This window comes from Pteronotus mesoamericanus, unplaced genomic scaffold (assembly GCF_021234165.1).
Source record: "Pteronotus mesoamericanus isolate MK-2021 breed Mesoamerican mustached bat unplaced genomic scaffold, CSHL_Meso_final contig_82, whole genome shotgun sequence".
Classification (NCBI taxonomy): Eukaryota; Metazoa; Chordata; class Mammalia; order Chiroptera; family Mormoopidae; genus Pteronotus; species Pteronotus mesoamericanus.
Genome location: NW_026555265.1, coordinates 16,082,375 through 16,109,394, shown reverse-complemented (window position 1 = coordinate 16,109,394; position 27,020 = coordinate 16,082,375). Strand labels below are relative to the sequence as shown.

General features: G+C 36.3%; 2 protein-coding genes across 2 annotated transcripts in view; one reads left to right on the top strand and one right to left on the bottom strand.

Annotated features, from left to right (window-relative positions):
* EIF2A (eukaryotic translation initiation factor 2A) overlaps nucleotides 1-24,069 on the bottom strand; it is a 42,645-nt gene extending 18,576 nt beyond the window's left edge. Inside the window, exons 1-6 of the mRNA XM_054585206.1 lie at nucleotides 23,947-24,069; nucleotides 14,167-14,236; nucleotides 9,637-9,711; nucleotides 5,404-5,522; nucleotides 4,764-4,863; nucleotides 4,328-4,410 (exon numbers count right to left, since the gene is read on the bottom strand). Of these exons, the coding sequence (XP_054441181.1) occupies nucleotides 4,328-4,410; nucleotides 4,764-4,863; nucleotides 5,404-5,522; nucleotides 9,637-9,711; nucleotides 14,167-14,236; nucleotides 23,947-23,974 (475 nt within the window). The 5' untranslated portion in view covers nucleotides 23,975-24,069. The remainder of the gene's footprint in view (nucleotides 1-4,327; nucleotides 4,411-4,763; nucleotides 4,864-5,403; nucleotides 5,523-9,636; nucleotides 9,712-14,166; nucleotides 14,237-23,946) is intronic.
* Nucleotides 24,070-24,293: 224 nt separating this feature from the next.
* SERP1 (stress associated endoplasmic reticulum protein 1) lies at nucleotides 24,294-26,785 on the top strand. Its single transcript, XM_054585207.1, has 3 exons — nucleotides 24,294-24,741; nucleotides 25,008-25,083; nucleotides 26,282-26,785. The coding sequence occupies exons 1-3, from the start codon at nucleotides 24,658-24,660 to the stop codon at nucleotides 26,320-26,322; spliced, it is 201 nt and encodes a 66-aa protein (XP_054441182.1). The 5' UTR covers nucleotides 24,294-24,657; the 3' UTR covers nucleotides 26,323-26,785.
* Nucleotides 26,786-27,020: the final 235 nt, after the last annotated feature.

The window sequence follows — 27,020 nt, the reverse complement described above, 5'->3', positions numbered from 1 at the left end:
GTACAAATGGCTGATATTTATTGATTACAATTGCTATTCCAGGCAGTCAGAACCCATATTTTAAACAATATTGCTCACTTAGTTAATGGGATCAGGAGCTATTATATCTCCTTTGTTCAAATTCAGAGATCAAATAGCTGTTCAAAAATAGCACACCAAACTGCAAAACTTGCGCCCCTCCTTTCGGCATCCTCACAAACAGGCAAGTAGTAAGACAGGCCAGCAAGTGAACCCCAAGGCAGTGGGGGCTGGAATGAGTCTCAAAAGCAGGAAAATAAGTATACAGCTATGATTATGTGAATGGTGCTTAAAATGAGCCTGCATGCCACCTTTGGTACTTGTGAACAGTTACCAATTCCTGTTTTACTTTAATATAGTCAAAAGTGTAGAGTCACTAATGGATACACTAAGAACAAAAGGAACTGTAAAACCTTTTCTTGAAACTATTTTCAGTGATGATGCTATTGGTAGTACTGTTAGTATTCTAAGAATTATTAGTATTCTTAGAATTCTATGTGGTTAATAACTAACAAAGCAAATGAATAATTATGTGAATGTGATATTCTCAAACCGTCACCCCTGGTATCCCAAAGAATCAGGATTCCTGGTGTCGGCAAAAGGCAATACAAATATAAGATCAACACAAAACAAAACAAAACACCTAGAAACAATAATCAACACAGTAGCAATAAAAACCCCCTACCCGCAAACTGCGGTCTCTAAATACCATTTTCCACTAAAGGGAACTAGAATGTCTATAGGAATTGACTTATTCTAGGTGTGTAGCAGGAAATAAAATACAAAATAATCTTAGAACAGCTTGTCTTACCATATAGCAAAAAAGTCATTTAAGACTAATTGACCAATGATGGGATAATTAGAGCATCAAAAAGAATAATAGCAATGGGTTGAAACACATCATATAGATTTAAATCCACAGTTCATAAAGATGGAGTTGGGGAGGGGAAGTTAATTGGTTGCAATGAAGACTGTTAAAGAAAGAACTCATTATATTAAAAGTGATGTAGGGAAATACCCTGCGTTTCCCATGTAAATGGTACTGCCAGGTTACAAAATCATAGATGAGAAAATTTCTCGCCCTGGCTGGTGTAGCTCAGTGGACTGAGCACCAGCCTGCAAACCAGAGTTGCGGTTCGATTCCCAGTTGGCACACGCCTGGGCTGCTGGCCAGGTCCCCAGTAAGGGCCGCATAAGAGGCAATCACACATTGATGTTTTTCTCCCTTTCTCCTTCCCTTCCCCTCTGCCTAAAAATAAAAAAACAAAACATTTAAAAAAAAAGAAAATTTCTCTTTATAGAAGTACATGAATACATGAGAGAGGAATCAGAATATCACTAATTCACAACCAAGAAATAATGGATCTAGACATTGCACATGAATGTCAACTAAGCCCCTACAAAATTCAAGACAGTAAGACAGCAGTATGTGTTTCTTGATTAAAAAAAAAAAATTCAACACTGCCTTATGATGTAGTCTTATCCTCATCTCCCCCAGAAAGGAAGAACCTGAAGCTGACCAACCTTAGATCCAAATTATTGGGTTGGCCAAAAAGTTTCTTTGGTTTTTCCATACAATGGCTCTAGAACTAGCTAGTTGTCTTTAACTTTATTTGAAACAATTTTGTTAGATTGTATTGTGACACCTATCATATCACTGTGTATTAAAAAAAAAAATCATAGAACAGAATAAAGAGCTCAGACATAAACCCACGTCTCTATGGTCAATCAATATCTGACAAAGGGGGCAGAAGCATACAATGGAGTAAAAATAGCCTCTTCAATAAATGGTGTTGGGAGAGCTGGACTGGTACTGGATTGGTAAAAAAATGCAAAAAATGAAACTAGACCACCAACTTACACTATACACTAGAATAAAGTCAAAATGGATAAAGGACTTAAATATAAGCCATGATACCATAAAAGTCCCAGCAGAAAACATAGGCGGTAAAATTTTAGACATCCTATGTAGCAATATTTTTGCCAATATATCTCCTAGAGCAAAGAAAATAAAGGAAAAAATAAACAAATGGGACTACATCAAATTAAAAAGTCTCTTCACAAAGAAACCATCATCAAAATAAAAAGGGAACCAACTGAATGGGAGAACATATTTGCCAATGATACATCAGACAAGGGTTTAATCTCCAAAATATATAAAGAACTCATATGACTCAACACCAGAAAGACAAACAATCCAATTAAAAAATGGGCAAAAAGGCATGCATAGACACTTCTCCAAGGAGGACACACAGATGGCCCATAGACATATGAAAAAAATGTTCAACATCACTAGCCACCAGAAAGTTGCATATTAAAACCACAATGAAATATCACCTCACACCTGCCAGAATGGCTATCACGAATAAATCAACAAACGCTAATGAGGAGGTGACGAAAAGGGAACCCTAGTGCACTGTTGGTGGGAGTGCAGACTAGTGCAGCCACTGTGTAAAACAGTATGGAATTTCCTCAAAAAATTAAAAATGTAACTTCCTTGTGACCCAGCAAATCCACAGCTGGGAATATATCATAAGAATCCTGAAACACCAATTCAAAAGAACTTATACATCCCTATATTCATAGCAGAGCTGTTTACAGTAGCTAAGTGCTGTACACAGCCCAAATGCCCATGAGTAGATGAATGGATTAAAAAACTGTGGTACAGTTACACAATGGAATACTATGCAGCAGAAAGAAGGAAGTCCCACCATCCATACTGTCCTACCTTTTGCGACAGCATGGATGGAACTGGAGATTATGATGCTAAGTGAAATAAGCCAATAGGCAAAACACAAATCCATATGACCTCTCTTATAACCGAAATCTAATGAACAAAATAAACTAACAAGAAAAATAGAACCAGACTTGTAAACGGAATAGACTGATAGCTGTGTGTGTGTGTTGTCGGGGGGCGGGGGGCAGTGGAATGGTGGAAGTAGGGGAAAGGAACAGTCAAATATGCATGAATGATGACGCATGGACACGGACAGTGGAGAGGGGATTGACTATGGGCTAGAGGAGTGGGCTGGGTGACGGGCATCAAGGACAGCTGTAATAGAATAAACAATTAAAAAATAAAAACGTATCAAAATTGAATTTTTGTACAGACATTTTAATACTGAAGATGGCAGAAAATGTGCAACATTTTCAGCATTTTATGCTTTATTATTTCAAGGAAGGTAAAAACACTACTGAAATGCAAAAGAAGATTTTTGCAGTGTATAGAGAAGGTGCTGTGACTGATCAAACTTGTCAAAAGTGGTTTGTGTAGTTTTTTTATACTACTGCCATTTTGGCCAAATAATTCTTTGCTGTGGGGCTGTCTTAGACACTGGAAGATGTTTAGCAGCATCACTGGCCTCTACCCACTAGACACCAATAGCAGGAGATAGCCGACATACTCAAAATATTCAAATCAATAAAGTTATTGGTGAAAATGAAAAATGCATCTTTTATTTTATGGAAAAAACGAAATGGACTTTTTGGCCAACTCAATAGTTACTTACAGGGGTTAGATGAACATGTTAAATATAGGATGGATACAATTCAAACCATGGGAAAATATATATGACAAGTAACCTTGTTTAACTAATAAACTGCAAGAGGGAAAAAAGAGATGGAGGGGGAAACTGTAGTTTAAATTGTAATGTGAGAAACCTTACCTAGATCCTGAGTTTTAAAATATGGTAATTATAACATTAGCAATTATTAGAAATTTAACAATGAATAGATATTTTATAATCTGTGATAATGGTATTTTGACTAAGTTAAAAAAATTAAGAGTCCTAATCTGAGATACATACTGAAATATTTACAAGTAAAACTATGTGCTCTCTAGGACTTCGGTAGCAGAGTACGAGCGATGGAAGATGGATGGATGTATGGACGAGGTAGGACTGGCAATGGCTTGACAATCATTGGGACTAGATATCTAATTATGTGTTTAAGTTCTACACAATAAAACATTTATTTGTATCACATAATTTCAATAGCAAATAAATTCAGGAAGATGTTTCAATGTCATAGTCTAATAAAAATTTAGATAATAAGAAGTTATTATAAAAAAAACTTTGTGGTATAAAACTTCCCTAGCATTTAGGTTTATCATAAGTTATCCAAATGAATTAATATAACAGCAATTATTAAAATATATCTTATGCTTATACATAGTATATGTTAATATAGAGTAATGATTAATATTAATATAGTAACAGTATTTTGGATAACACTATGATACCATATAAAACAATAAAAACTATATACATTTATAATAAATTATAAAATTATTTCATAAATCTTTCCATACTGAAATTGTTATTTTCAAAGAAATGAACTTCATTGTTAACATTTCGGGCACAAATAGTTTCATCTTCTGACCACGACAGACACCTACATTGAAAAGAAAGAATATAAAAAAATTTTAGATAGAATGTAACATCACATGTTAACATGCTAAAGTTTGTGATATTGCTTACTATTTAAGGAAAATTACTTAAGATGTTAAGTCAGTAAATAATAGTTTTAGTTAGCATATGTAATAGAAAAGTATTATTCCTTTTCAGTCAAATACTAAACAAAAGAAAGATCAAGTGTTTATTACATTCCTACACACAAAATCCTTAAAGATCCAGATTTTGGTCTGACAAGTTATTTTCTAAACCAATACCAAAGAAATAAGTATTATATAATAAAAATATTTAAGATACTTTGTAAATAGTAAGTATTTTAAAGCATTTATTTACCAATTTTGCATCTTTTTCTGGATGAAAGACTTCAAACATGTCCCAGTTTTCACATCATAGAGTTGTAGGTTGGGAACCCCAGCTGTGCCATCTTTAGAAGCTGCAATAAAAATAAAGCTTTTAATAGTAATTGTCTCCTAACACTAGTAAAAAAAGATTTCATTCTTAGAAAACTCTTGAACAAGATTATACAGATCAAGTACGGGAGTTGCTTTCAATAAACTTTCTGCACTATCTTTAATTATGTATTTACTTATCCATTCCTAAAGCCATAATAATATGATAGCAGTCTAAGCTAAATTTCAGCATTTCTGAAATGAGTTAATTATTATAGATTTTAAGAATACTTAAGAGATTTCTTATTTATTAGGGTTGACAGGGTTTGCTGTTAAGTGGATGAAATTTTCTTATGAAACCTTGTATCTGTAAGTCACTCACAATTATATACAGTTACACACAAAAGCACTCTTGATTCTAAATTTCCCTTCTGTTTTCTTGGAAAAAGAAGATTCATTACAGTCCATGCCTCTGGGAAGAACAAACTCAGGAGGTTTACAATTGAACAAGGAACTATTAAATATTTACTTAACAATATCAACATAATTAGAACATACTTCTTAAAATAAGGGAAAATACTTACTAGTATAAGGCTGCCAGGCTGCCAGGACAGTGTTTTTTGGTGAGAATTCAAGGCAAACTGCCTTTGGAAGGTCGAAGGAGTGCAGTAGTTCCTTGTTAGTGACATTGATAATATTTATTCTGGTTTCAAAAGAAATTACTTCAGCAACAAAATACAGTTTCATAAAAGCCAGCACTATCAAAAACATTTATACCTCTTTTCAAATACAGATCATTCTTTGTTCATTTTTCATAAAAATCAATTTTTGGTTAGTTCCAGAAAATATCCAATAATCACCTTAACTGAAAAAATACATTTTACCAAAGTCCCCTATATGCGGTTGGTGCTGAGAAATAATATGGAATTAGCAGAAAGACACAATAAATGATTCCACCGTCAGCTGAAAGGAAAAGTCTTTAAGTGAACAGTTAACCTACAGACGAGCTGAGGGATATCAAACCAAAGGGAAAAAAAGAGGTGCTAAAACAAAAGGATGGCTTACTTTAATTTTATTTTTTATTTATTTATTTTTGCTTAACTGATAGGCATTCATGTCTTAAAGTTCTGGAGACTAAGAACTCCATGATCAAGGTGCCAGCAGATTTGGTTCCTGGTGAGAGCCCTCTTTCTGGCTTGTGGAAAGCTGCCTTCTCTTTGAGTTCTCACATCACAGAGCAAAAGTGTATTTAAAACTTTGCATAAATGAAATCTGTAACAGCTGAAGAAATCAGCAAAGACATTTTCGATGCCTATTAAAATCTTAGAAGCAATTTCCAAAGCAGGGGTGCCCACCCTGCGGCCTGAGGGTCCACACGCAGCCCAGGAGCGCTGTGAACGAGGCCCAACACAAAATCGTAAACTTACTTAAAACATTATGAGACTCTTTTTTTTTTTTTTTTTTTTGGTGATCACGTGTCACAATGAATTTAATGTGTGGCCCAAGACAACTCTTCTTCCATTGTGGCCCAGAAACACCAAAAGGGATACCCCTGCTCCAAAGAATAGACTGTAACAATTATTGTGGTAAGATGATGACAGAAATTTATAATAACTGTACAATAAAAAGTTTCCAGTTTTTAGGATGTACCATGTTCTGGCCTAACTACTTTGTGTACATTTTTACATTTAATCCCCACAACAGTCTTACAGGATAGGTATTATACTCTCCATTTTACAAATGGTGACACTGATAAATGCCAGAACTAATTTTTAAAACCAGGCTGGTGGTGCAGCCACTGTGGGAAACGTATGGAATTTCCTCAAAAAACTAAAAATGGAACTGCATTTTGACCCAGCAATTCCTCTGCTAGGATTCTACCCTAAGAACCCTAAAATGACAACTCAAAAGAACCTATTCACCCTAATGTTCATAGCAGCACAATTTACAATAGCCAAGTGCTGAAAGCAACCTAAGTGCCCATCAGTAAATGCATGGATCAAAAAACTGGTACATTTACACTATGGAATAATACTACACAGCAGAAAGAAAGAAGGAGCTCCTACCCTTCACGACAGCATGGATGGAACTGGAGAGCATTATGCTGAGTGAAATAAGCCAGGGGGTGAAAGACAAATACCATATGATCTCACCTATAGGTGGAACCTAATCAACAAAACAAGCAAGCAAGCAAAATATAACCAGAGACAGGGAAATAAAGAACAAAATGACAGTAACCAGAGGGGAGAAGGGAGGGAGATAATGGAAGAAAGAACGGAAAGGGTCAAGTCAAGGAACATGTATAAAAGACACATGGACAAACCAAAAGGGGGTAGGATTGAGGGTGGAAGGTGGGAGTCAGTGGGGTGGCAGAGAGTGGTGGGGGGAAAATGGAGACAACTGTTCTTGAACAACAATAAGAAAATAAATTAAAATAAAACCAGGTTGGTGACTTGCTATTACGTACTCTCTGGGATTAAAAAAAGATAATCCATTTTATTCCAGAAGCTGCTTAGAGTTACTTTGTTGTACTCAAGTTTTAGGACACTGGGTTAGGATAAACAGAAATTGGTAATAATATAAGATTACTGCATATTGTTTTAATACACACAGACACACCAGATTTTTTACAACCTTCTATAAAGTAACGTATTTTAGAATTACATGAAACTTCCTTTTTGTAGTTGATAACTTAGTTAATCGTAGTTTAATAAAGGGTGTTTATTTTAATTTTTTAAAAGATCACATATTTAAGGAAAAATCAGTTATAGTTTCTGACTTAAACATGAACTCAGCAAAGACCACAAACACTGTATTTGTTTTTCTAGCGCCAGGAACATTAAATGCTAAGTCCAGGTACAGAAAATATTATTAAAAAGATGGACATAACATATGGGGACACAGTAAAAAGATTCAGAGTTGAATTCAATAGAAAACCATGTGGAGATATGAGTTATATAAAATAATAGTCAGTGCCAAGGTAAAAACTGAGTTTTTTGTAGAGTTACTCAACAAACTCTAAGCTAGTAAAATTGGGTTACCACAAAAAGATAAACAGACAATGAAAAGAAGTATGATAGGTCAGTCCTATTAGATAGTAAATATCTATTAACTTATAACTCAAATAATATAAACTAAAATATGGATTTGAAAAAAATAAAAGCCAAAATCCCACAATAGGTTCACCAAAAAAATGATAATAAGTCACAAGAAAATTTGAGAATACATGCTTTCACTGAACTGAGATTAAGCCCTCAACATTGTGGATAAGACTCAACATAGTTATACACTTAATAATTTGAGAGTAGTAGTTTGTTGGTTGGATTTAATAACTTAAAAAATAAAAATACTCATTAATATTTTTAATTAAAAAGCTAATTCTGCCAGCTGATAGTCATAAAAAGTGAATCAACTAATTCAACACAAACTTTTTAGCATTAATTTCTAAAAACCATTTGTTAATCCAGTCTGACCTAATAGTTGAAAGACTTCAGAATACATTACCACTGTGTAAAAATCAATTTAAAAATATACTTTTGAAAAGAATGTATTTTCACCTTGTAAAGAAAAAACCCCTAAGATTTTACATCTGATTAAAAACAACAAAAGCCCTGGCTGGCATGGGTCTTTGGGTTGAGTGTCATCTTGCAAAGCCAAAGGTTGCCAGTTCAATTCCTGGTCAGGGAACATGCCCAGGGAGTGGGCCCAGTCCTTCATTAGGGTGTGTATGAGAGGCCGTCAATCGGTGTTTCTCTCACACATTGGTGTTTCTTTCCCTCTCATTCCCTACCTTTCCTCTCTCTAAATAAATACATTAAATCTTAAAATAAAATTAACTTTAAACCAAGCAACAAATATTTGGTCATTTTCCGGGTTCTGTGAACTGAAATGCTATACTGACTATGGAAAAACTTAAAAGGACTGGTTTTCTTAGTAAAATTATGAGCATTTAATCAAAATACTTTTTTTTTTTTGCAAGACCAATTTTGTAATCTGATTATTTTATGTAATATAGACTACACTCAATATACTTTCGATTAACTTACAAATAATTAGGTATATACTTTTTTTTAAAAAAAAGATTTTATTTATTTATTTTTAGACAGACGAGAAGGGAAGGAGAAAAGAGAAGCATCAACGTCTGAGATACATTGACCTATTGGCTGCCACTCGTATGTCCCCAACTGGCGACTTGGCCTGTATCCCAGGCATGTGCCCTGACTGGAAATCAAACCAGTGACCCTTTGGTTCGCAGGCTGACACTCAATTCACTATGCCACTCCAGCCATGGCACAGGTGTATACTTTTTTATACAAAAAAAGTATAGTGCTATATGCTAATAGCAATAACTGCAGACAATGTTACTAAGCTCACAGCAAAGATATAAAGTATCTAAATCTAGGGGGAAACAAGTGAAGAATTACTCTCTAAGTGTTAGTGCAGAATTTAAGAAACCCTAACCAATAACCTAGAGCACTATTTAAAACAACCCCCAGATTATTCAGCGTTAAATACCCTTTTTCATATGTTACTTTTTAATTCTAAGTAACTAGATAACGTAGTAACTAAATATCTAAGTAACTAGATAAATCAGTAACTAGACATCTAAGTAACTCAAATGAATCATGGTCCATAAGTTGAAACTAACAACTCTGGAGGTATTCCATGGAAGTTACTTTGGAGATAACTCCTAACTGCATCATGACATCAAAAGATGGACTTTATTAATGACATTCAGATACACAATACTCAAATAATGTCAGTTACGTTTTATATTAATGAGACATACATAAAATGTTATATAAATGAACACTAACTTTTCTCCGTTGCCCCAGGCAAACAAGGTCCCATCCTTACTAAAGGCATAGACTTTGCAGTTTTTCCCAGATTCCCTGAAAAGGATAATAAAAAAAAGTTTAAATAATCATTAATATATTTTTAAAAAATTGGTCAAAAAAATCCATAATCTTACTACTAATTTAATGACCAAGAACTTACATAAATTTTAGAAAATAATTCCAAAATGCTTTTGTCTACCTAAACACTTTATCTCTTAAAATGCAGTGTCAACAACCATTGTAAAGTAAAGCTGGAAAGTGACTTTCTATCAACAGGTCAATATTAAGAAAGAAAAAGAGCCCTTTTGGGTGAATATCTAGCTTGTGTGACAACCCAAAAATGTAAGTGAATGTGGAATCAGCCCTGAAACAAAGAGCTGAAGCACTTAAGAAGGAAAAATTTGTGAAGAATGTCCCAGACCACTTGCATAAAAAACCATGGTGACTAGAATACCCTTAAGTGGCCTAGAAGTGCCCCTGGATTTGAAGAACAAATATCTTCCATGAATTTCTCATGTGTAGAGACAGAAAGCATAACAATAAGAGGATCTTCACATTAAATAAAGGCAGATTCAGGATTCTATATAAAAACAAACTCGTGGAGATTATACTTCCTGACAATAGTCAATCAAATGATCGAAACTATAAGTACTGTATGTCTCAACTGAAGACGGCTACTACGAAAACATCTTCCACTGACAGTGAAGACCCAAACTGAAATGTGTATGTGTGCACATGTAGATGTCCATGTGTAGTCACAACATTAGATCAGAACTTCATGGCTGATCAATATTTGAATTATTAAGTAACAGTGTACTGAGAACTAACCAGTACATCCCCTTTAAACTGGTTGCTATCCTTACATCAATTCATCTGAAGATGACATATGTGTTTCTGCAATCACACAAAAGTGGTAGCTTATACTCAGTTTGTGGTTACCAAAATATTATTTTTTTCTCTTTTACAATAAACAGCTATGACCAAGATGTCCTTGCTTCTGTACTGTGAAACTCATTATTTCTGAATATTAAGACAGAATTTTACAATTATCATATTCAATTCCACTTAGGTTTAGGCCTATTATTCCAGCCTACTGAGATGTATTTATATCTTGATTTTTCTGTTTTAAAACATTGGTTATTCCTTACAGTTTTATGAAATGTATAAATTATAAAATATCATCTTAAACTATCATCTAAATTAAGTATTTAAAATGTTGAATAAGCTCTGAACAAGATCCTGTGGCTCACCAATACTCCTTTCCTCAAACTAAAATCAACTTACTAAATCAGCTGACTTCACAGCTCTTAAACCAATGACAACTGTGCCGTTATCATGACCCACCCAAAAGACTTAAAACATTTCTCAGATACTTTGCCAAAATCATGTTCATAGATCTATTCTGATGTATCTGGAAATTCTACTCAAAAAGGAAAGAGATAAGCTTAAAACAATTTGTTCTTAACAAGCTCATTTTGACTCCAATAATTACCCCTTCATATCATGATTATAAATTGTCCTTTTAATAACTCATTCTAGAATTGTGTTTAAGGTTGAAGGCAAGCTTACTAGACTAGACTATAGTATCCAGAATTTCATTCTTTTCTGAGTCTTGGCAATTGAGAAATTTTGTTTATTTCCTTCTGGAATAATTTTTTAAGTAAAATATTTCAAATATACACAAAAAGAGAAAAGTATGATAGTGCACCCATGTTCCTATCACCAAGCTTAAATAATTATTACCTCATGGCCAATTTTGTTTAATTTACTCCCTGCTTTTATATTTAATGCCAGAATATTTTAAAGCAAGACAAGAACTCATATCATTTTAGGCTATACTTTAGTATACATCTCTAACTGATGAGGACATTTCTAAAAAACATAATCACCACCATGCTACCTCATCTCACAAAATTAACAATAACTCCCTATAACCATTTAATACCCAGTACTTAGATATCCAGGTTTTTTAATAAGTGCCTCAGGTCATTCTAATATGCAATCAAATTTGAAAACCATTCATCCGCAAGCTTGATTAAAACAAGGTTTTTTGTTTTGTTTTTATCCTCATAGGCGGTAAGTACCATGTAGGTCCTATTACAACTCACCAGGAGACACGTAACGTCTCCTTGTTCTACTCTTAGCGATGCTGAGATTGTACTGGACTCGTCATGTACCTCCTCAGTTTCACCTAATCCTTCCTGGTCCCAGGCACCAGCCTTTCAGTGAAAAGACCTGGCTACCTCATCCCCAACACCACTGTCGTCCCATACTCTTCAGAAGTGAGGGCCATACGTCAGCACGGCTCCCATTATGCCAACTGCAGTAGCAGAAAGAGGAGCTCTGCATTCAGATTCAACCCTAACAGACCAAGAGAAGCTGTGGTTGCAGGTAAATTTCTTACCCTCTCCACAAGATTGTTTGGAGGCATAGTGGTCCTATATAGCCTCTCTATAGACATTTTGCATGACCAAGCAAGCTGCTTGTATTTTGGGAATCTGTGGTCAGCTCAGTGCACCCCATGTCGTATTTGCTTTCACTTCCTCAGCTCATTCCCTTTCCCTCTCATTCTAGACGACTTGGATTGCAAAGCACAATGAAGTGCAGCACAAAAGCTTTGGCATGGATTCTTACTTTCTAGACTAGTGCTTTTCAAACATCAATGTGCACACAAATCAGCTGAGGATCTGGTTAAAGTACAGATTCTGATTCAGTAAGCTGGGTAGAGACTGAGGTATTACATTCTGCTCTGGCTCAAGGTGACACCAATATGGCTAGTCTTGGGCCTATGCCTCCATAACAAGATCCTAGAGAGCTGGTTCTAATAAAAATTGATCAATAGGTTCAGGTGATGTCAGCCTAATTATAAAGGTCCCCATTAACAATTCATCCCCCAGTTTCAACATCTTTTAATGATCGTTTGCCTAAATCAGTGCTTCTCAAAATGGGGTCCCCAGACCTGCAAGATTAGCATTACCTGGGAACCTGTTAAAAATCCCACGTCTTGGCCCCTACCTCATATTTAAATCAGAACATCTGGGGACAGAACAGCAATCTGTGTTTTAACATTCTCTTCAAATGATTCTGATGTATACTCAAGTTTGAGAACCACTGATACACAATTTCTTTAGAATTACAGAAGAGCGATTATCTAACCCCATCATTCCTTCTGCACTAACTGGAATTCTTTTATAAAGAGGTTTTCCTCATCAACAATTTGATTTCTTTGAAAACGTTTGTACAGGAAAGGCAAGATAAATGCGGATTCCTATTTATTGATTACTTTTCAAAATAATGAGCAAGGACCACATCAATCTTTGATGTTGACCATTAAGTTTTGCAGAAAGGGGAATTTTGAGGAAGTGTTTATATTCTTGACTTGTCCTAATCCTTTTAGTCTTTATTCTTCTTAATGCTCAAACTTTCTCATCTTAGGCTGGTGTGAACCTCTTCAAGCTGACTCCTGTGACCCTTTAAAAAAACTCCACTGCTTTCTGGTACTAGGTGTTTCCAGCTCAGCTTGCACATTTTCTGCCCCAAGACCAGCCAGCAGTCATCCACTTCTCCAAGGAACTGGTCCCTTTAAGGGAAGAATGGTGTTTACAGGTGTTTAAATCTGTGATATAGGGGTGTTGACTGCCACTACGTTATCACTGCTTCTAGGCCTTTTCAGTGAATAGAACTAGGAAATACAAGTAATTTTATGAAACAAATCATGAGTTCATATTGACATATGCAAGTCTATCCCTTCACTGTTATGCTGGAAACCTTGGTTCCTAATGACATTGTTTTATTCTACACTAGATTTAAAATGATAGTATCAATTTTCTGTTAACAATAAAATGGTTGAGTGCTTTTAAGAATTTTTCAGGTCATCATATGGTTATGCCATCAACTTAATATAACGCAAGGTTCACTTGTTTCCATTTTCCATTTTAATCTTTTTAAAATTTAGAATAAGAACATGGTCCAAAGCCAAAACTAAATATATCACATTCATTCACAGACATGTCCCCTGTGTCCTATAACTCTCTTTGCCCCAATAACTCTCTTTGGTTCATTTTTGCTTTACCCATCCCATGTTCCTTTTTGAGAAAAATATACCTATGCCTATCTAGCTGTATATTATATATATTTTTTGAATATTTTCTTCACTTTTTTTACCTTTTTCATTCTGTGATTTCATGAAAATTACAGGCGGCAGTGTGGCTATCATATTTGTAAATTTTTACTCATTTTCTAAGATAAAATTCTTCTAAGCTAGTGGCTTGAACTCAATTACACTACTGTCTACACTTTTTCTTTTAAACATACTTAAGCTATTCTTTTAGAAGCTAAAGCTCCTTTTTCTTGATAGAGTACATGCATTTTTTTCCATTTTCTATTAATATTATACAATATGTCCCAAGAAACTAGTTCCCTTTTTTTTTCAGAATATAACAAAGACAAAAATAATTTAGAATGTATTATGTACTCCCCACTAACAACACTCAACAAAATAAACCATACCTTGGAAACACTGTACTTTCTGTAAAATGTGGTGGTCCATTCACCATGTACAGTCCTTCTGATCCTCGGACTAAAGAAATAAAATGGAAAGAGCATAATGACTTTGTTAATAAATACTTAGTTATCACAGATGTCTTAAATAATAAATAACTTTCAGTCAAAATATTAATAAAATTAGTAAACATTTCTTAGAACTATAGAACATTAGTGTTAAAAGGGCACAGTTTTCTTATCCTAATGCATAAAATCATATAACTGCTAAGAATAGGTAATGCAACAGACTGAATGTTCGTGCCTCCCAAATCCTTTAGTTGAAACCCTAATCCCAACGTGATCTTCGAAGGTGAGGCCTTTGGGAGATCATTAGATCACAAGGGTGAAGCTCTCATAAATGAGGTTAGTGCCCTTTTAGTAGAGCCCGGAGAGCTATCATATGAGGATACAGAAAGAAGTTGGCAATCTGCAACCTGGAAGAGGGCCCTCATGAGAACCTGACCGTGCTGGCACCCTGATTTCAGACTTCCAGCCTCTAAAACTGGAAGAAATAAATTTGCGTTGCTTATAAGCTACCTGGTCTATAGTACTTAGTTATAGCAGTCCGAACTAAGCCAAATAATATCCCTCTTATTTCTTTTCCTATAAAGCATATTCCTTTAGTCTCTAAGGAGACTATTTCAAAAAATCTACTTTTATCTATTTTATAAGAAATCTATGCATGTGCACTGAGATACAACAGTTCATACTTATATTCCTTCATTCAAACAAATATGAAAAATATGAAAGTGTAAGATCACTTTGTTTTCATATTTTTAATTTCATTTTCAGAATGTGTGGATATTGGAATCAGAATTAGAAGCTGAGTCTAAGTTCAATCTTGTTTGTATCAGCTTATTCTCTCAAGTAACTTTTACAAATAAAAACTCAAAAATTTAATGTAGCTGTGCTGTAGTAAAAAGGACATGAACTCCAAGGTGGGCTTTTGTTCCTATCTGGCTGTAGAACCCTGGCTACAAAACCACCTCTAAATCTGTTTCCTAATTTGTAAAAATGAAAATATTAGAATAGAGGGAGGCTGTGTGAGCTTTACATGAAATAATAATATAAAAATATAGTATCTATTCAAAGTTCTTAATATAAGGCATTATTATTCACAATTTATCAAACTAAGAGAGCAACTGGGATTAGACATTCATTTACAAAGTCTGTAATGATACTAATAACCTAAAATACTGTGTGAACTAAATTTAAGACTTAATAAGCAAAAAACAAACAAACAAAAAACCTATATGACCAGATTATACTTTTGAAAATGGCTGACTTAGCAGCTTCTAAAGCTGAACTAATTAATTTCATTCAATATTCAACAAATGCTTATTTGGGGGGAAAATTACTACCTCCCAGACCCTGTGTTGAAATACTGGAGATATAGAGGGAGGAAAATCAGCCTTGTCTCTGACCTTGTTAATCAAATAAGTAGTCAAATATATGGGATTCTATAACTGTGTTTAGTGCTACAAAGGAAAGATATATATGGCTAGAGGGAATAACAAAAAGTTTTTATTTAAAAATGGAAAGTTATGGAACATGTCCTTGACTAAGTAATTTACGTGCTGAGATTTGAAGGATGAATAGCAGTTAACAAAGAGAATAGTAACAAGTGCAAAAACCCCATGGCGAGAGAGAGGACAAAGCATCAGAGGAATGGGGAAAAAGGCCTGTATGCTAGGAGATGGAGCTGGAGAATAAAGTAGGGCTCAGATCAAGCAGAATCTTGGGGCCAAAGTTAGGAAGTTGGTCTATAGCCTAAAAATGGTGGGAGACTTCAAGAGGTTTTAAGCAGATTTTTAAAACCAGAATTGCATTTTGAAAAGGTCAGTTTAGAGAATAAACTGGAAGGGAGTAAGAGTGAACGTGAAAAGACTAATCAAAATGGTTCTGTAGTAGCCCTGTAGGAGAGATGAAGGAAACTTGGACTAGGGTGGGACAATGGAAATGGAAAGTGAAGAATGAATGTTCAACATTTGAGAGATAAACTGACAGGGCTTGGTGACTGCGTTACTATTTTATGAGCTAAAATTCTTGCTAGCAGCAATAGCATAAGAGCTGAAAAGAAAAAGTTCTACGGAGGCCCATGGCCACAATTACAATTGCTTCCTTTTCTGCCAGGTATTTACACATCTTCCATTCTTGGTTACTGGAAAAACTGGAAAGTTGGTAGAGATGGGACGCTCTTGCCTCCAGCTCTAACCCATATTTCCCTTCCCTCCTCCAGGGACAGTTCTCAGAATCACTAATGTTCTACCTGAGAATTAATTAGCTCAATTTTCAGATATCAAATGTAATAGAATTTTTTTACACTCCCAAAATAAATAAAACTAGAAGGAAAATTAAAAAACACTGATGAACAAGATAAAAATCTCTATCCTCATGGAGCTTACATTTTAGTAGAGATGGAAAATAAGTAAACACATAATTGAATTATGAGTTTTTTAGACATTCACAAATATATAACTGGACATCATGTTTTCTGATATCATATGCAGAGAACCAGACTGAGTTGCCAAATTGTTGTGGGTAGCTTGCCCTGAAATAGAATGGAGCTTAGCAAAGTATTCTGTGTATATCAAAATCTAAACTCCTTATGCCACAGCCTACAAGGCTCTCTCTATATGACCTAGTCCTGCATAGCTCTATTGCTGGAATTAGGGATTTAAAAAAAAAAATTTAATCCAGCACTGCACTCAAGATGATTTCAAAGGAGCTCAGTCTATTGCTACACCTTACACGAAACACTAAAGATATCTATTCTAAAAATCTAAAGACATTTAGAAAATGCTTTGTGTCAGAAAATGTTTTTCTAGAAGATTTAAATGCTATAAAGTTTAATTGTTTAAAATCAATATTGTCATTTGCTTCCTGGCCTTTTAACTATTCTCTTACCACATAGATATATCAGTGCTATTTCTTATCACCAAATTAATCACCTGCTGCAATATTCCATATCATACAATATGATTTAGAACAAGCTATTCTTTTCTTAATACTGTAATTAAGGTTTTAACAAACAGTTATTTGAGGGGTTAAAAAACAAATTAGTTTCCCAAACTAGGGAGTTTAGTTACCAGATTTCACTTTAATCCCAGGTTATGTAACATTTCTCAGCCTGGAGAGGCCCCTCCCACAGCTGCAGTGGCAATAGAACACACTGAGTGTGCTCTTTCAGAACCACATGCAGGGCTAGGAAAACAAAATGGCATGTCGTCAGTGTAGTCCCAATGAAGCTGCAGTGCAGTTAGAAAATGTGCCATATGGTGATTCAATCAGTCCACATTTTATTGATTTAACTGCAGGCACAACAACATATGCTGGAGGTGACTGGTAAAAAAGAAAAACAGAAAAAAACTTCCCCTAACTCAGGTTCTTATGTCCTCATGACGCCTGTAAGTAGTGGCCTTGGTCCTCATACTTGTTTTTTTGGTGTTATCGCTGACCACAATGTTTACTTGGGGAAAAATTCCAACTTTTTGTACATTTACTAAAGTGGCAGCTAGACTCAGAACCCATTAAGATGGCCTTCTGGCCGCAAGAGTGGGAACATTCAGGGTATTCAAAGTAACCAGTACAAAGCTTTCCTTTTCTAAATTTCTATTTCATGCCTACATCCCAAACTAACAAGTGAAAAACCCCAAAGGAGTTGCTAGACTAAATGTTTGTGCACCCCACCCCTAAACTTCATATGTTGAAATTTAATCCCTAATGCAATGGTATTTGGAGATGAGGCTTTTGTGAGGTAACATAAGTGTCCTTATAAAATAGACTCTAGGGAGATCCCTTACTCCTTCTGCCATGTGAGGACACAGAGGAAGACAGCTGTCTATGAAACAGGAAGCAGGTGCTCACTAGATACTGTATCTGTGAATGACTTGACTTTGGACTCCTGGTCTCCAGAACTGTGAGAAATAAATTTCTATTGTTTATTAGCTACCAGCCTATGGTATTTTGTTATAGAGGTTTGAAAAGACAAAGACAGAAGTAGGGGGGGAAAACCCCACTTAACCCATACTCTTTCATGTAGGTTATTAACCCTAAATCTTACAAGGCAACACTTGACAGAAAAGTTAGTATGTAACGTGTCAGGTCTTTCCTGCTCAAGAAGCGTTCAGTCTCCTGTGGTTTTCAATGCCTGGTTTTAATGTTTCTGCAGAAGTGAAAAATTTCAGTCAAATTAATCAACTGATTTTTAACACGCATATGTTCACATTCTACATAAATAACCCTTTAAAAACAAAAACCCAAAGGTTACATATGCTATGATTCCATTTATATAACACTTTAGCAATAACGAAATTATCATGATAGAGGACAAATCTGTGGTTGCCAAGGGTTAGAATTGGAAGGAGGTACTATATACAAGGTTAGTATCTACTTTGTGGTGATGGAGCAGTTCTATATTGACAGTGGCAAATACATGAATCTACACATGTAATACATTTTCTACTACCCACACATACAAACTGGCAGAATCCAAATAAGGACTGTAGTTTAATAACTACTACTGTACCAGTGTCAATTTCTTGGTTTTGATAAGATACTACGGCTCTAAAATATATCATCAGACAAAGCAAGGTAAAAGGCCCATGGAAGCTCCCTGTACTGTTTTTGCAACTTCTTAGTCTTAAATTCTATCAAAATAAAGGGCCTTTAAAAAGCATATCATTTTTGGTAATGCTTTGTTCACAATACAGCAAAAAATTAAACTATTCAAAAATTTTTCAACATTTCTCAAAAATATTACATTAAAATCAAAAGTTGAATAGACCAAGATTTTTGTACTAAGGTAAAAAACATATTCCACAAAACAAAAGTACCCATTAAATTAGACAACCTTCTTTGTACATGATGCTTTACAAAAGATATGTCTATTGTAGGGGAACTACTTATCAATTGAATTCATGAAAAAATCATGAGTCATTATGGTTTTGTTCATACAATAAATCTTAATTTAAAACAAATATTTTACTTCAAACCTCCCTTCATAGACGCGTAACTATGAGAAAGTGCTGCAAGACATTTTAGTACCGCGACTTTACTGGATTTATTATGAGCAAATTTTTATACAAATTTAAACAAACAGATATACAAAGTTTATTAGAAGAAACACAAATCAGGTTAATAACAGAATATAAACTATTACAGGGTAATAAAAGCAAAAATATACCCTCAAAACAAACTTTTCAATATTTGAAACAATTTTTTTCTACGTAAGACCTTCTAATGAGGAATTGTAATTTGAAGTGACTGAATGCAAAATAATGAATAGAATGTGGAGCTAGCTTAATAGTGTATTGAGACTTGATATGATTTCTTGTTTTTAATGATTTCCCTTTTTAATCAAAGGGGATCTGGTGATATGTTCTATTACCAAGAAAAATATAGAATGCAACTAGTTCTTTTTATTAAAGGAACAACTAAATGCCAGAGTTTCACACAGAATAACTGTTTAAAAAAAGTAATTATATTAAATAGTGTACATACATAATTTATTTTTAAAATTTACTATCCTTTCCAGACATTGAAGTATAATTTATTGCTCTAGCCTGAATTAATATGAGGAAACTACTGGGCTTCAACAAACAAGGGTCCTATGCGAAGGATATGGTGATTATTATAATACGATACTCTTTCCAACCTTCACATCCACTGAAGCATCAATTTAAGAAAATGACTCAACTTTTGCATGGTTGTCTCGTGCGCGCCCCCTACTGGAGACCTGGCCTGCAACCCAGGCATGTGCCCTGACTGGGAATCAAACCAGCAACTCCTTGGTTCACAGGCTGGCACGCAATCCACTGAGCCACACCAGCCAAGGTGGAAAATGACTCAACTTTTAATAAATTATCTCAATGGCCTCATCTAGTCAAGCTGATTAAACAATGTGGGTTACATGTTAAGGTCACTGTTGTTTTACATGCCTACCATCCAGGTTCTACTTTAGGTGATTCCAATTTTCTTTTGGAAACTATTCAGGGATAAGAATATAATTTGGTCTGGGTGAGCAGATTAAAAATTAACTGATTCAAAGATGAGCAGGAGCCAAGCCAAGCTAAAGACAGCCAGCCTTGCGACTAAGAAAAATGTGCTCTCTCCTTAGGGGCTGCTTAACTGGTTGAATGTAAACCTGGAGCCCCCATGTAGAATGTTAGCCTGAGAATGAATTTAATTGGGAAGAAATCAAGAGCACAGGGATAAAGAGAAACAGATTTTTGGAGTCATGCAAATACTGAAATGCGGCAATACTGAAGCTTTAAGGTTACATACAGTTTTCTTTAAAAATCTCCTTTTCACATTCTTTGGCTTTTTGCCATTTACAGTTAAAAGTCATGACTAATAAAATTTACTGGATAGTCTCCAAATTATTCACAACTCCAAATCATAAGTTTTAAAAAGATTCTGGAAGTAAAAGAATCTATTGTTAACTAAAATATCTATTCTAAAAATGTTTAAAAGATTATCACATGGGCAAAAAAAAAAAAGGCTGGGGGGGGGGAAGAGTTCTACAAAAAGTATCCGTCACTACAGGGTGATCAGATCATAAATCCCTAACTCAGTATGTCATGGTGGGTAGTCACATCCTAAGCATGTAACTTTTTAGTAAAAGGTTTATCTTTGCTCTAAGCAAGCTCTGTCCATTGTGTCTGTGTATCTAGATTAACACACCTTTGAAATAAGCACCCTAAAAAGAGCACATAATCTTTTTAACGAACCTATAATCCAGTCCCTACTTTGCTTTTCCTACCTTCATATAATCTTCCTTAAGCTCCCTCCTTTCAAGTGAAAAAGCAGCTGCAAAACTTAATCCATATTTTGTTTTGTATAATGAGCACCCACGTTTTTGGCCCAAACTTTCAGGAAAAAAAGAAATATTTCATTTTAATTTTTTTTAATTCAATTTTTTATTTATAATTAGAAACAAAACCGATTATTATATTGCAGGGCATTATTTTGCATAGAGATATCATTATTGCTTTGTAGAGTTACTCTTTTAATGCATAAGCATAAAGAATTAAAAACATTTACATAGATACAGAATTAGTACTGCTCATGTATAATGTACATCCTTACTTTTCCCTCAAAAATCTGGGCAAAAAAGTGTGCACTGTACATGGTAAAACACGGTTTTCTCTGGAGCATTTGAGATCTTATTCCCCTGCATATGTAAACAGTTTGGCTCAAACTCTTAAAAAAATTCTCTACAGGTTTGGACATGTCTTATGTCAACAGTCAGCATGTTCTAGTGGAAAAAGAAAAATAAAGGACCATGAAGTGAAATGAGTAATATAATGACCCAACCAATTTGCCATGTGAATCTGACTACTTAACCTCTTTGGGTTTCTATGAACATGAGAATATGATGGGTAAACTGATTAGATAACCTTTAAACTCCTACGGTGTCCTTGATTTTAAGCACTGTAAGAAAATTATCATTCTTGGTTAATTTGACTTTAAATGAAGTGGTTATTTTTCATTAATTTATTCCTCCATTAAACATTTAGAGTACTATTGTTTATCAGGCACAGTAGTCAGTACTAAACAGACAGGAATGAATAAGACTCTACCTCTGCAATCAAGGAGTTCACAGCCTAGCAAAGAAAAAAAGCATCTAACTAGATACTTATTGCATGTGTTAGAAAAAAAAATTCAAGTATATATGAGGTACAAAAATAGCCTGGGGAGTGACTACCTGGAAAGAGGGAGGCTTCATAAAGTAGTGATGTCGAAAATGAATTTTAAAAAATAAGAAGATGCTAGCCAAGTAAAGAAAAATAGGAAAGTCCTGGACTGAAGAAATAGGTTTTTCAAGGGTTTTATTAGCAGTTTAATATAGATGGAGCACAAAATAGGATGGAACAGCAAGGAAATGAATGTCAAGAATTATTCAAGTATAACGGGGAAACTGGAACAGTGGGAAATTCTAACCCACTCTACCATTCTTTGACGTTGTTTCTGTAAATGTTGACTCTGTGCAGTATGTAGCTTGTAGATGTGTGTATGAGAACCCTAGGAACTAACTTCAAAAGATACAGACTCCGACATTCAGGCATCCCGGCTCCAGGAGATTAGCCTTCAATGGTGGAACCAGGATGCTGTGAATGCAGGACGACTAAACTGGGTGATGCACACGGACCGTCACCTGCCTTATTGGAATGGACTGTGTTCATCTGCATTTTGAGAACTTTCCAACCTACTTCCTTGATCTCTTTGTTCTGTTCCCCTATCCCTCCTTATAGAAACCTCTGCCTCCACTGAGATGTGGAGATGGGCTTTGAGACATGAGTCCCCCATCTTCCAGGTAGCTGGCACCTGAAAATAAAGCACTTTCATGTACATCAGCACCTACCTCTCAAATATTGGCTTTCATAGTGGCAGGCAGGTGGGTCTGCGTTTGGTTAAAAGGATTATAAAGGATCCACATATTATGCGCAACAGGATGAAATTTACCTTGTAAGCAGTGAGGAGCCACTGCTCAGATTTTAAAAGGGTTTAAAACTGATCAGATATAAACACATACTATTTTTTTTTAGAGTTCTTGCCTCTGCAAATGGATTACAAAATGTTTTTCCTCTCATAAGCATTTAATATCCCAAAATTGTGAACAGCATACAAGCTACCTTTACAAAGCTAGAGAAAAAATTCACTTAATTACATATTCATGTCTTTAAGCAGTATCTGCCTGGCATATCCTTTAATAAATAAGTCAATATTTGATAAATGTTTGATGAATAAACTGTGGTAGAAAGACTGAATATCAGTGGCATAAGCTCAGTAACAAAGATCTTAAAATGTAGAACGGCAAAAAGTGAAAAAGCTAAAACGATTCCTTACATGTCTCAGGGAGAAATAATCCCTTTCCACAAATTAAACAACCTGTCTCTTAATGGCTTCTTTTCCCTTCTACATAAAATGTTTAAGTCACTGGCGTTTTGATCAAAGCCTTCTTTTTCCTTCCAACTACCACCTCCTTACTTGCTATTCACAAGACACTCCCAGCTATTATCCTAGTCCAGACACTTCCCTGACACCATCCAAGACTAAGTTTATCATCATCTCCAACATTATAAACGGTGCCTTACTTTCAAAATCTCAGGAATCCTCTAATACTCGAATTCTAAAATGCGCATAACCATTTCAGCATCAAACATTTCTAGATTATCTCTAAAATGCTCATTGCATTACATTAATTGTGCCTCCCAGACCTCAATTTCAGCCCTTGAAACATACACACTTCCACAGCTCCACTTTTCAAGTCACTCCTACAAATTTCTTTAAAGCAAGGAGTGCAAAACTTGGTATTACTTAAAATCACGCGTTTTTAGTGATTGGTCATTCTTTTGCGAGTCATGTTTATATTTTTCCTCTTACAGACTTAAATGCTTTCACACTGTCAACAAGGCCTGCCAATAGATAAAGATTCGTGCAAAGCCATGGTAACAAACTCAACTAGCACTTTCTGTCATCTTCCTTCCTCTATTTCTGTAGAACTTGAAGCGGCAGGGAAGAAGGATGGATGGACACAATAGAGGGAAACGCAGTAGGCCAGAGGCAAGGGACCTTATTTCCGATTGCCATGCTTCACCAAGAAACCCAAAAGGCCCCCCGGCTCTTCCGCAATCCAGAAGAAAAGGCCGATCAGACTCCATGGCTTCTCGGGTAGTCCCCAAAGACAAAGACACAAAAAGATACTGCTCTGAAGAAACAGTCCCTGGCTCGTTCAGAACCCACCTGTTAGGAGCGGCGTGGACGGCGCCATCTTGTCCCGGAAAGAGAAACCCAGCCACTCGGGTCAGAGTTCATGAGGGCCAAACCCGGCCCCAACACGTCTTCTCAGGCGTGGAGAGAGCAACTTGGTATTTCCGGGGTCACCAGCCTCGGGGCCAATTCACTTCCGTTTGGAGCCAGCAACAGAAAAGGAGTCCCCATGCGCACGCGCAGCTCTGGGGCCACACTTTACAGAATTTGGGAGGGTTGGGCTAAGGCCCCTAATGCTGCCCTAGCCCTCCCTCTCCCCCTTCTTCAGCAGGCGGAGTCCGCATTTCCGTGGGGCGGAGTTCGTTCAGTGCTGACGTTGGCAACCGAACCCGAAGTAGTTCGAGCGTCGGACTGAGCGGTACGCTTGTTGCTTTTCCTTCCTCTTTCAGTCCACGCTCCTGGCGGCTGCAGGGCAAGCCTATCTCGGTGGCCTGCTGTCCTCCCGCGCGCCCGTCTCGCTGAGCCGGTCAGCCCGGAGTTCCTCAGTCAGTCGGCGGCCCACGCCCCGCTAGCGCTCAGCCCCCGCGCTCACCGCGCTCAGGCCCAGTGTCCGAAGCTAGCGCCCCGCTTGAGAATCTCCTCGTTCCGGCGGCGGCGCGGGCACCGGGAGCGGAGCGTCGCAGCGGCCCGAGGGAAAGAGAGCGAATCCTACGGGTGGCTTGGGCAGGTGGTGGCGCCGCGAAGATGGTCGCCAAGCAGCGGATCCGTATGGCTAACGAGAAGCACAGCAAGAACATCACCCAGCGCGGCAATGTCGCCAAGACCTCGGTAAGGGAAGAGCGTCGCGCCTCCGATCTGCAGTCGGAGCTGAGGCCCGAGCCTAGGGACGCGTCAAGTTCTCCCCAGACCCGGCCGACTGTGGGGGCCCGAGGCTGCGAGCTGGACGCGATGTTGTGGGGCTCGGGGAGGTGGGTGCCGGAGCTGGGCGGCTCGGGAACGGAGGGAAGACGGCGTGGAGTGCAGGTTATAGGAGCCCTGGGTCGGAGTGTTTGTTTTGTTTTTGCATTTGAAACGGTGGGTTTTCCTTTTTGCAGAGAAATGCTCCCGAAGAGAAGGCATCTGTAGGACCCTGGTTATTGGCTCTCTTCATTTTTGTTGTTTGTGGTTCTGGTAAGTGTTTTGGGGGCTACCATTGGGTTGGATGCTGGAGGACGGGTTTGGGATGACGTGGTGACCCGTCAGTGGTGAATCCTAACCGCGTAGTTGTCAACCCACCTGCCGTGAGCTCCGCATAATTCTATTTCATCTGAACCAATTTACTTGTCCCACATATGCACAGAGGGTGGTGCTCCAGAAACTTCTTTCAGCTTGATTTGTGCTCACAGGATATCAGAAAAGGAGGTCAAGTCCTTAGTAATGATCAAGTTGGAAGAAATTTAGACCAAAATAAACAAAAACGTCTCTCAGAAGGAGATAGAAGGTTTTGCAATCCCATTATCAGTACCTTTGCAAAAAAGAAACTTTTGAACATTAGGTACATATGGATGTTCGAACTTAATTTAACATTTCCTAGAATCCAACATCTTTATGGCAAACCTGGGTATATTTTATAGGATAAAGCTGGTGCAGAGAATTGATTCACTGTAAAGAAACGTGGCAATTTAATATGTGACAAATGGTTTTAGATTAACAAAAGAAACGTTTGACATATGGTAGGAAAAAGTCGTTATCAAGGCAGCCTGCTGTTAAGAGTAATAGATTCTTGCCTCTGCAAATGGATTACAAAATGTTTTCTCTCTCATTATAAAAGCTGTTGATATTGAGGTACATATTTCTGTTTTTCACGTTCTGGAATTCTAAAGTTATTTAAGGTTTCTTTTAAACATTTCATTCGCCTGTCTCCTAAACTTAACCAATTGGAAGCTTTCCTGATAAATGGCCAAGAGCCAAGCAGTTTATATAACCTAAAGATTATTGAATCTCAGCTTTGTGAGAATAAGGAAACAAATATATATGATAGGCCAGGCCTTTAAAGGACACAATAGTTAGCAATAAACCAAAATTTTCCATGCCTGAAAAACCTGTTTTGGTACTTTTAAATTCTGAGGTGATTGCTTTTTTTACAGATTCTCTTGGACATTTAGATATAAAACTCAAGAGAAGCTGAGATTTTAAAAAATAACTTACGGACATAAAATTGTTTTATTTAGGTAGGCCTGCCTTCATTTCTTATTACAATGAAGTTACATAGCTTTTGCAAGTAATTGTTTAAGGGTACTCAGGCTGAAACTATCTTAATAAATATCTGCCGCTTGCCAGACCTGTTTTATTTAAAGCATGTTTTAATATTTGCTCTTTCTCTTTACAGCAATTTTCCAGATTATTCAAAGTATCAGGATGGGCATGTGAAGTGACTGACCTTAAGATGTTTCCATTCTCCTGTGAATTTTAACTTGAACTCATTCCCAGTGTTTGATACCCCGGTTAAAAACAATTCAGTAAATCATCCTGCCTCAGAATGACTTTTCATATCATCATTCATGTGTCATTCCAAGGTTTCTTCATGAGTCATTCCAAGTTTTCTGGTCCATACCACAGTGCCTTGCAAAAGCACCACATGAATAAAGCAATAAAATTTGATTGTTAAGCTATAGTAGTGGACCCTACTTATTCAGTCATTTAAGAGTAAGTTTTTTAATGTGGTTATAAAATGGTATATAGCATCAATAATTAGATTAAGTCTGTGTAGACAGGGTCTAGTTATTTTTTAATGCTAATGTGTAAATGCAGTTAGCTTAATTTAAAATTCAGAATCTTACGGTTTTTATATAGCGAGGCACTTTATTACAATACCTTGAATTGAAAGCACACTCCCAATAGGGCCATGTAACTGTCCTGTAATAAGGTGCTTATAAATGGAACAACTATACAGTTAGCCTAAAAATCCTACAAACTTTAGCACCTAGGAAATTTTAAAAGCTAAATGCCTAATGTAAAGGGAGATGCTTATAGCCACAACGTTTATTTTAACAATATTACTTCTATCACACTACCTTGGATTTTGCATGAGTGAATATACTAACCTAAGCTGCCATAAAAAGACAACT